We start from the raw sequence: 10,381 nt of genomic DNA on the forward strand, positions 1-10,381 counted from the left end.
CAGAGCCCCAGCTTCCCGTCCCGACCGAGTAGATATCGGGATCTGCCTCCGCTCCTCCGCTCCCCTCGGCCCACCCCCTTTCACCCTCCAGGCCTCCTCCCTCTCGCCTTTTTTTTTTTTTTTTTTTTCTTTTTTTTTCTTTTTTTCCTTTCCTTTTTTTCCATCCCCTCCCCCGCCTGGGAAGACCTAGCCGCTCCCCTCGCCCCGTCCTCAGTAGCCGTGGGCGCTGAGCGGCGGGCGGGCGGGAGGGCGCGGAGAGGAGCGGAGCCGAGAGCCTGATCCCCGGGGCTGTGGCCGCCTTCCCCTCCGTTTGTCCTGCCGCAGGGTGCCAGGTAGGAAAGAAACCCTTCCCGACGCCGGCCGCGGGAGAGGAGATTGTTCCCAGACACACGGTGGTGGTGGCTCCGCTGGGTGGGCAGACTCGGAGCTGGGGATGGGGAGCAAGGGTGGCTGCTCGGGGACGGTGACAGGGCAGCTCGGGGACGGGGACAGGGCAGCTTCAGGTGACATCCGATTTTTTTTGTTTTGTTTTGGGTTTTTTTCGGTGTCCTTCCTCTTACTCGGGTCGTTTTAAAAAATGATGCGCCTGGGCAATGTCAGTACATTAAGCTTGGCAGCTTTGGATAAGGCTCCTGCTTCTTTAGCCTGATGGATATATTCTTGATAAGACTAAACCATGACATGTTTCTTTGGTCCTTTTTTTTTATATATATATATTTATTTATTTTTATTTGAAGCTAGTTTCACAAGACGGCTAACGGGACAGAAGCAAGGGGCATATTTATTGGGCTTCCAGGGATTTGTTTCTGTGCTGAGTCTTCTGTGGGGAGTAGGCAAGGAGCCTCTTCAGCCTTCAAAACCACCTCTCCTTTAATTCTGATTAATCCCCTCGCTCTTCTGGAGCTGATAATAATTTCACCCAGATTCGTCACTGCTGGAAGCAAATTTATCTTGGGAAAAAAAAAAAAAAAAAAAAAAAAGCTGCACTATTTAACTTGCAGGCTCTGGAGAAAGGGAACTCCTTTGGATCAGACGCGGAAAAGCAGAGCCTCCCACGGAAGGCAGGACCAAGGGATGGCTTAAGCGCTGAAGAGTTACAGCCTCCCTTTCCAAACCCTCCACTTCTTCCCAGGAAGACCCTGGGCTTTAACATGCTAATGCCTAGGAGAAGCGGCCATCCCAGCAAAGCTCCCCTCCGTCCCCGCCGTTCCTCCGGCTGGTTCCCGGCCGATGCCCCCCTGTTCCCTTCCCGGGTGCCGCTGAGCGGGGCTGGCAGGGCTCGACCCCCGGAGCCGCGTCCTCCTCCTCCCCCGTCCCCCCCTTTCTCCTCTCCTGGCCCGGAGGAGCGGGTTGAAGAGCCCGGCGGCGGGGCAGTCCGCACCCGGGGGATGGCAGGCGGAGGGTGAAGCGGGGCCAGACGCGGTGTCCGGGACACCACCGGCTCTGTCTGTGACACCGGCGGTCGGGGCCACCACCATCTGTCCGGGCCACTACCGACGGTCGGGGCCACCACCGGGTGTCCGAGCCACGACCGGCTGCCCGGGCCACCACCGCCTGTTGGTCGGGGCCACCACCGTCTGTCCGGGCGCGCCACCCGGCGGCCGCGGCGTAGGGAAAACTCCCGTCGGAGGTGAAGCCCCGTTGTCCCGGTTGCCGTTCATCTCCCCTTTCTTTATTTACTTCCCCCTCCCTGCTTGTGTGATTTCAGATATGGGCTGCCTGTGTAAAATCAGTTCTTCTTATGCCTATTGAAGCTGCTTAAATCCTGTAAGCCTCAGGAGTCGCGGCGGGGTTTTCTCCATGAAGTCCTTTTCATGAAGTCCACTTCTTCTCCATGAAATCCATTCTTCTCCATGAAGTCCACTCTCCATGAAGAGTGGAGAACGAAATCTGTGAACCGATATAGGGAGTGAGCAACTCCCGGAGGAGTGAAGGGGGCAGTGATGGATAATGTTATGGTAATAGTTTCTTCCAGGGAGTGTGAGATTTCCAAGATTTGTCCTCTATTTTGCTTTGTCAAATGACAAATTCCAACTTTCAGGCCATTTCAAAAATAAGGCCAAAAAGCTGTCAGAGGAGCTGGTTAGTATAGCAGCTTATAATATTTTATGCTCTGAAAATTGCATTTTAAATTTTATAAACTTGGTTTCAAACACGCTGACTTTCCTACAATAGGAAGGAAACCCCAGAGCAGAGGCTGCACTGAACAGACCAAGATAAAATGCTGTCAGGTAGCTGGACACAACTTTTCCTCTGTCTGAGCTACACTTACATGTAAATTCACTCTGGGATAGACTGAAGAGAAATAAATTCCAATTCTGCTTGACTACAAGCCTTCCCCTGAGCATTTGAGATGCATTCTATTGGAGTACGGTAGGTTATACTGACAAAATATTTAAAGGATATACTGAAAAGTTAGGAGATAGGTAGGTTTCCTCCCATGAGTGCAGAAAGATTTGATGTTGGAAGCCAGAACTGAGAAGAGCTGAAAATACTTTTAATCTACATCTGGCAGCTGAAATGCCACTAGGCAGGGAGTCCTCACCATTATCAGCTGAGCTTGAAAACCAGAGGAAGAATTGAAACATTTTCATAGAGCTGTGGATTTCTTACTTTCTAATTTCCATCTTCCGTCTTCTCTGAAGCAATTCATTCTACCATAAATACAGAGCTGGAGCTGGCTCAAGGCTTCTAATTGCTGCAAGCCAACCCAAAATTTGCATGCAAAAGGAGTGAAGGAGAGCACAGAGCAGCTTGGAGGAAAAGTGGAGAACAGGATGGCAGAAAGTGCAAGATGTTGAGGGTTTTTTTCTTGTATCCAGCTTACACCCTTCTCAGGGCCTTTTCCTTCTTTCTCTGGATGTTGTATTCTCTCTCCACCTGCAAACGTGTCTTCACCCATCTTCTGGCAAGAGGACCCCCTGTGTCCCCCCTTGCCAGCAACCTGTCCTGGGCCATGGCAACTCCTTCCTTTGCCCAGGCTTGAAGTTGGCCTTGCTTAAATGAAAGAGACTGAGCTAGTAAACAGAGCTTAAGTGCCCAGCTGTAAATGACAGTGCTGCCAAGCAGGAACCTCTGCTCTTGTCTGAAATGACAATTACCATTTTCGTCAAGTTCCTTGGCTTGGACTGCTTCCAGTTCTGCTGAAGTATAGTTAGCTCATTACAAGCAACAAGTGGTTCTTTATAAATGATGAAAACTTGGCTTCCAAGGCTGCCTTTGTAAGCAGTGGGCACTTGAGTATAGTATTTCAAACGGGAGGCTCCAATGCATCTATTGAGGGTTGTGTGTTTTCTTTCTTTTTCTTTTTAAAGAGTGGCAGAAGTGAGCCATAGTACTCCACCCACTTACTTGAAGAAAGTCTCTCTATAAAGCAAAGTTACTTGTGGGTTCAGCTGGGAAAACTTCAGCCATCACAGAGGAATGACATCAACACCTCTAAGACTTTCTATATGAACTAGCAGCTAATGAATGTACTTTCATCAGGGCCCACAAAATCCAGCTGCAGAGAAATATCATATACCCAAACTCTGAGGATTATTCTACAAAAAAACCCAACCCAAACCAACCAACCAACCAAGAAAACACCACAACACAAAAACCAACAAACAAAACAAAACCCAAAAAAAGCCAAAACCAAAGAAAAGGTATTCTACAGCTTGATAGAAGAACTGTTTCTTAATATCTTGTATCTGTTCAACAGCTATATTAGGCAAAGTAAATTAAAACCATCATTTTAATGCTAACATTATATTATTTATCATCAAACCATGAAAACAAAGAAAAGGAGATGCTTCCTCAGACAATGTGTAGCTAAGCTGTGGAACTCCTCAGTGCAAGAACATCATGATACAAAATTTTATATGGATTCAAGGGAAGGCTGGGCAACTTATGGAAGAGGAATCCACTGAGGATTCCTCATGCTACAGAAACTACCTCTGGTTTACAGTAGATGAGGAGCAACTGATTGTAAGCTAAGAGACTATGAGGGAGAAGGTTACACATGGTTATTGTCTCTACCATAGGAATCCCCATTTGGCAAGTGTCAGAAACAGAGTTTTAGGCAAGGTGGACCTTTTGTCAGGCAAGGAAATCTATTCTTATGGCCTCATTATAGTATTTATTTATTTTGACACCTTATCATTTAACCATAGATAGGTAAAATTATCATTCTTCTTCAAATTTAGTACTAATTGAGCAACAATAAAAAATTACTTTAAAGGTAACCATACATAAAAATCTATGTTTACATGTAAGCAGTCCTACTGTACCAATAATCTGATATGGACAACACAAAATCTTGTTCTTAGGATGACTCTGCTCTATTTTCAAACCCTTCAGATATCTTTTAGTATGACTGCAGACTGAAATGCAGAGTTTGGACCCATGAGTCACTGGAATCTCCAGATATCTTATGAAAGTCTACACACCTTCTCTAAAACCTGAGTTAGCTGCTTTAAAGCCACAATGAGTATACTCATACTGTACTGCAAAATGTGTTATATTACAGTAAGTAAACTGCAGGTCAAATTTGGTGTTCCATGCAAAAGTGCTAAAGCAAAATCACCCAGTGAATTTGGCATTAGAAGCAACAAGATGTGTTTGAACCATTGTGCTCTGTCAGCTAAAAAGTGGTAATTGTTACTTCTTAAAAGCAAGAGCTATGTCTATATGGTGAAGATGCCTAAAATTGCAGGATTTAAGAAATTATGCAACTTTTAAAGTGATGTCACCACTTCTTTTTCCATGTTGCACATATACTCCTCTTTTTTTCATGCTAGATCTCTAGCTAGCTAGGAACCAGACTATTTCACTGGATTCTAAACTGATTCTATTCACTCACTCTAAACTAAGCTCAAAAAAAGGAAAGTGGTTATCTTTGCCCTGTTTTACACTGCCATTACAGTGTAAACCAGAGAGCTTAACCACACACATGTCCTTGAATTGCTTGCCTTTTAAAGTTTGATCATAGGCCCTTTCTTTCTGCACTGCTGAGGTTTCCATGTAATTTGAAATAATTGTATAAGCACAGAGGGCAGCTTCCCCAATGGCAGTGGCTGGTAGTTGGTTAATGTCACTGACATCACTTGCTGCCAAAAGAGAAAAATGGTCTTTTCAGTAGTGTTTTGGGCTCAGAATCAAGGCTTCTGGGTTCAATTTCTGGCTTTGCCACAGACTTCTAATAATTTTACATTTTTTCTGTGTGCTTCCCAGCTACTGTTGGGAATAATACTGCTTTTTGTCTTTCCCATTTAAAGTATTAGTTCTTTAAAGTATTAGTGGTGCATCTCCCCATCTAGGTGGGGCCTTTCCACATGTGACCATAAGTCCCAGGCAGCACAGTTCCTGCAGCCTTTGTGGGATTCTGCAGGAAAAAAGCATGTGATGAATCAGCAGACTTGTCCCTCCTACTTGGCTGGGCTCTCCTGCATGTATATAACCAGGAGGTTCCTCTCAAGCAGTAGCCTTCTACTTTCCTCACTCATCTGTCCCTTCCATGGATTTTGAAATTCTCTGCCATCTTGAGAGATAATCAAATATTCAAGCATAGAAAATGAATGAGAATTTGGAGGCCATGGCACACAGGTATATCTAACACAAGGTCTCTAGGAGACCCAAGCCTTTCAGACCAGCAGAAGCTGATAGCATTCAAAATGGGACTTGCCACCACCTTTAGGTACCCAGATTGTTCCATCTGCCACTTGTAAGATAAACTTTGAAAGGAGAAAGGAGATGTTTCTAAATTTTTTCCTTGGGAGAGCAATTAGCAAAGTGCCATTTCCCATAGCAGACAGATTCACAGCTCTTAAAAGGGGGGGGTGATGAGGAGCAGTTGGTAACTTACAAGGCACTTAAAGGCTACACTTTGGCTATTACACACACACATTATGAACAGCACAATTGCTCTGCTTTCCTAAGGGTTTGGAAGTCTCTCAAGTGTACCTGTCCATATCTGCCTGGGTACCAGCTTTTGAATGCAACTTTTGAATATGTTCCTGTTTTTCAGCCACGTTCTTCCTACAACCAGTAGCAACAGAAAAGAGAAGCAGAGGCATAAAACGTAATTGCATTTCTATGGGATACATAAAACAGGGCACTGTACAGAGTGGAATAACTCAGACTACTGCCCCTGTGAGGGAAAAGGAGGTAAAACTCAGCTGTTCCCACCTTCCAGAGGGTAACAGCATGGATGCTGGATGACTTATCTGCACCCATCCTGCTAGAGACTGCTGGAAACATCAGAGGCAATCCAGGGTATATCTGGGGCATCTCTATTTTGAGCAGAGCATTGAGCGGAGCATTAAATTGTTGAATTCTGTTCCACTGGTGTCAGTGCTAATATTGCATGATTGTACTTTGAAGATACTAAGATAACTGTGTATATTTCTGGCTGTTTTCAAACCTCTCTTTCTTGTTCTAGAAAAAAAATAGACGAAATGAAGCACGTGTTACTGCTCTTCATATTTTTCCTACCTATATTGGGTCTCACTGATGGAACAGAAACAGAACAAGATTTTACTTGGCACTTAAAGAAGGTTCCCCAGATTGTGAGCGAAAGGACTTTCTCCCTTGAGAGCCCTAAATTCGAAGCAAAAACCAAATTAGAGCTGAACAGTGTGTGTGGAATAGAATGTCAAAGGAAACTGCCTGTGCCAAGCTTGTCTGACTTGAAAGATCTTTTATCATATGAGACCATTTTTGAAAATGGCACACGGACCCTGACTGAAGTGAATGTCCTCGGACCAGTGCTCGACTCAGCTGGAAACACAACCACACGGAGGTCTGTGAGGCAGAAGAGGCAGATATATGGGACAGACAGTAGGTTCAGCATCTATGACAAGCGCTTTATGACCAACTTTCCGTTCAACACAGCTGTGAAGATCTCCACAGGCTGCAGTGGTGTTCTCATCTCCCCTAAGCATGTGCTAACAGCTGCCCACTGCCTGCACAATGGCAAAGATTATGTCAAGGGCAGCAAAAGGCTGAGGGTGGGGCTGATGAAAACAAAATCCAGAGGAGATGGCAGGAAACGCAAAGGCGCCAGAAGAAGTAGGAGGGAAGCTTCTGCAGCCGAGGACCATCCCGAAGTTGCCACTGAAATAAGGCGCCGATCCAAAGGTGGTGGGAGAAAGCAGAGGAGATCTGGGAGAAAGCAGGGGACCTTAGATGGCATGCCCTCCTTCCAGTGGACCAGGGTGAAGAGCACTCACATCCCAAAAGGCTGGTTTAAGGGTGTCTCCGAGGATATTGCCCTGGATTATGATTACGCTGTTCTTGAGCTCAAGCGTCCCCACAAAAGGAAACACATGGAGCTGGGAATCAGCCCAGCAATCAAAATGATGCCTAGGAGCATGATCCACTTCTCAGGTTTTGACAATGATCGATCTGGGCAGCTGGTCTATAGATTCTGCAGCATTTCGGATGAGTCCAATGATCTCCTTTATCAGTACTGTGATGCTGAGCCTGGCTCCACCGGGTCTGGTGTCTACCTGCGTCTGAAGGAGCCAAACAAAAAGAAGTGGAAACGCAAGATCATCGCTGTCTATTCAGGCCATCAGTGGGTGGATGTCAATGGGGAACAGCAGGATTACAATGTAGCAGTAAGAATTACCCCTCTCAAATACGCCCAGATCTGCTTCTGGATACATGGGAATGATGGGAATTGCACACAAGGCTGAAGAGAGCTGAACCTGACTCGCTTAGCACCTCTAGTGTGAAAGGCTGCTGCAGCAGTTACTGGAAGAGCATCACTCCACACAAGGATGTTTTTTAACTCAAAGCTCACAAGTAATGATATGGTGACTTGAGGAATGCTGGATTGCTGGGGGATGGGTAGGTGGAATTGTCAAACAAAATATTTATAATTGATATCAACCCTAGATATGCACTTAAAACTCCAAAATATTTTTAAATTTGCAGGTGTGATAAGTTCAAATCATCCACATTAGAAAAAAAATGACTACACCTGCTTTTAATTTTTTTCGAGGGAAGGATTGAAATGTCTCTGGCTGGTTTTATACAATATCTATTTTTCCAATGGATTTGCTTTTCTCAGGGTTCTGTTCTAAATCTTCAAGTGCAAGATGTGCATGCAGCACAATCCCAAATGCAGCAGCATGATCTGGAGAACTGCTTGAGATCAAGACTTTTTTTTTTACATACTCCAAAGACCACAGCTTCGTGTTGAGAAGCTGCAGTCTAGTCCTAATAATGCAGTCTAGTCCAAAGCAATAATGCATATTAGTTTGGAAGATCTACTCCTCTGGTTGCTGCAGGAACACTTGCGTGGAAGCCTCAAATTTCTGTAGCTGAGGGTTAGACTTTAAAGACAAGATTCCCTTCATTGTTTAGTAAAAAGAAATTAATGAACACAGAGGTTTCCATACTTGGAAGAAGAAGAAATATCAGGACAAAATTTAATGCCTTTAAAATTTCTTCAAGAAGCCATAGAAGTCTTAAAACACATGTATTTGCATTCCAGTTAGCATTTGGAGAGCTGTAAGTTCAGTTTCTAGTTGAACATTTAGCTTTACCATGAGGAAGTCTCTGACTTCTGAAGTGGCTTTTTGACAATCATTCAAAGCTTCACAGAGGATTGAACTTTTTGGGTGCTAACCATTTTTTTGCAGTTTTTATAAATTACTTTTATACAAGTTCAGCTTCATAGATAGGATAGTGTGTGTTAGACTGGCAGTTGGGAAGCAATATTTTAGTTTTTCTTTATATGGTTTTGCAAAGTGGGTAGTTTTACTAATGTCATATTCAGACTCCACCTCAACATGAGCTTGTGAGGATAAACTTAAACACTAAAAGATTCTCCCAACTAAATTTTACCACTTTCTGAATGGTAGAACTATCCTGGACATTATAAGAGATATCTTGTTAGGTAGCAGCAGTAGTTAACAAATAATTTGGTTCAATATGTTTGCTGAACCATATATTTAATGAAAACACAAAGTGAGCTTGACTTTTACACACCTTCAAACACAAATCACCTATTTAAAAATTGACTTTGATTGCTGCACAAGTCTCTATCTTCTATTTTATATCAAGATTTTGAAGCACACAGGACTGTTATGGTGCTATTTTAATCTAATAACTGTGTATTTCTGATCATATCCTTTGGGTTTCAATACTCTTAAGATTTTTCAGCACCACGATATTTAATTATTTTTTTTATCATAAGATTATGCTGACTAAAACACATTTTCTTCCTGTGCAGAAGAAAACAATATAACAAGATTTTTAAATTCTATTTGTCTGTTGGTATCTTTAAAATATGCTTGCAATATCTTTTGATGAAATTAGATATTTTTAATAACCCACTTCTTTGTAGATGATTGAAAGTATAAAAGCTGACACTTTGAATGTGCAGGTAGCTTTCTTCATATTATTGCCAAATCATAAAAAATTTAGAATTGCTTCCATAGCATAATTAACAATATTCCATGAATTGGAAGAGATCTCACTTCAAAAGAAACTACTTCTTTTAACATCAGCCTTTCCAGGGAAAACTTTTAACTTTTCTTATTTCTTTCTGGTTTTAAATTTTATTTGGTGTGATTGTTTGCAGAAAAGTGACAATAATTTTTAAAGTTTAGTAATTAATGTCTAAGATTTTAAGGTTAATTAATTTTTATTGTTGCTAACATCTCTATTAAAACATATGGCTTCACTGCCAGTAGTTTCACATCACCTCAGTCCAGTACTCTATGCAACAGGCCTACAATATGCTTCAGTTGTCTCTGTAATGTTTTCCTTAAGTGCCTTTTTTCATAATTACTGTGACAAATAAGTTCCCATATGATTAATCCAATACAAGTCAATCTAGGTCCATTGATTTTTTTACAATTATTCTCATTGTTGAGCTGGGTCTAAAACTGATCAAGATAAGGTGGCTTAGTAAATTCCTTGTTTCAGTGAGTTTTAAATAGGTGTTCTCCTTAGAAACAGAAATATAACCTATTTCATTATTAGTTTGGGAATCAGGAACAAGGTAAAATTAAAAAAAAATGATGATGTCATCTTTCAAATGGTCTTGTTATAATAATCACCTGTTATAAATACCTCAGCCACAACCTGAAGTTCTCATACCAGGCTGATAACAAATGTTTATCCTCAGAAGATAAGTATCAGATGCTCAGTGCCTCTTTTTATGGCACTAAAAGAATAAAGAGGTTGCCTAGAGCAGCATAAAAATGTATCAGAACTCTATATATTCAAGCCTCTGTGTTAGAGTACACATGCACAAACACGTGCAACTACAGGGGCTTGTAGAGCATGTGCCATTTTACTGGGTCAGCACCTTCAGGAAAGGGAATGCAAGCACAAGAAGACATCAAAAAAATATTACTGCTGTTGTACCTGCATGTCAGGCAAC

The 10,381-nt window shown here is 42.7% G+C and overlaps 1 protein-coding gene across 1 annotated transcript; it reads left to right on the top strand.

Annotated features, from left to right (window-relative positions):
- The first annotated feature begins 229 nt into the window (after nt 1-229).
- PRSS35 (serine protease 35) lies at nt 230-9,086 on the top strand. Its single transcript, XM_030447646.1, has 2 exons — nt 230-332; nt 6,422-9,086. Exon 2 carries the CDS (start codon nt 6,438-6,440, stop codon nt 7,677-7,679), a length of 1,242 nt encoding a protein of 413 aa, XP_030303506.1. The 5' UTR covers nt 230-332; nt 6,422-6,437; the 3' UTR covers nt 7,680-9,086.
- The last annotated feature ends 1,295 nt before the right edge of the window (nt 9,087-10,381 follow it).

Source organism: Calypte anna, chromosome 3, assembly GCF_003957555.1.
Source record: "Calypte anna isolate BGI_N300 chromosome 3, bCalAnn1_v1.p, whole genome shotgun sequence".
Lineage (NCBI taxonomy): Eukaryota > Metazoa > Chordata > Aves > Apodiformes > Trochilidae > Calypte > Calypte anna.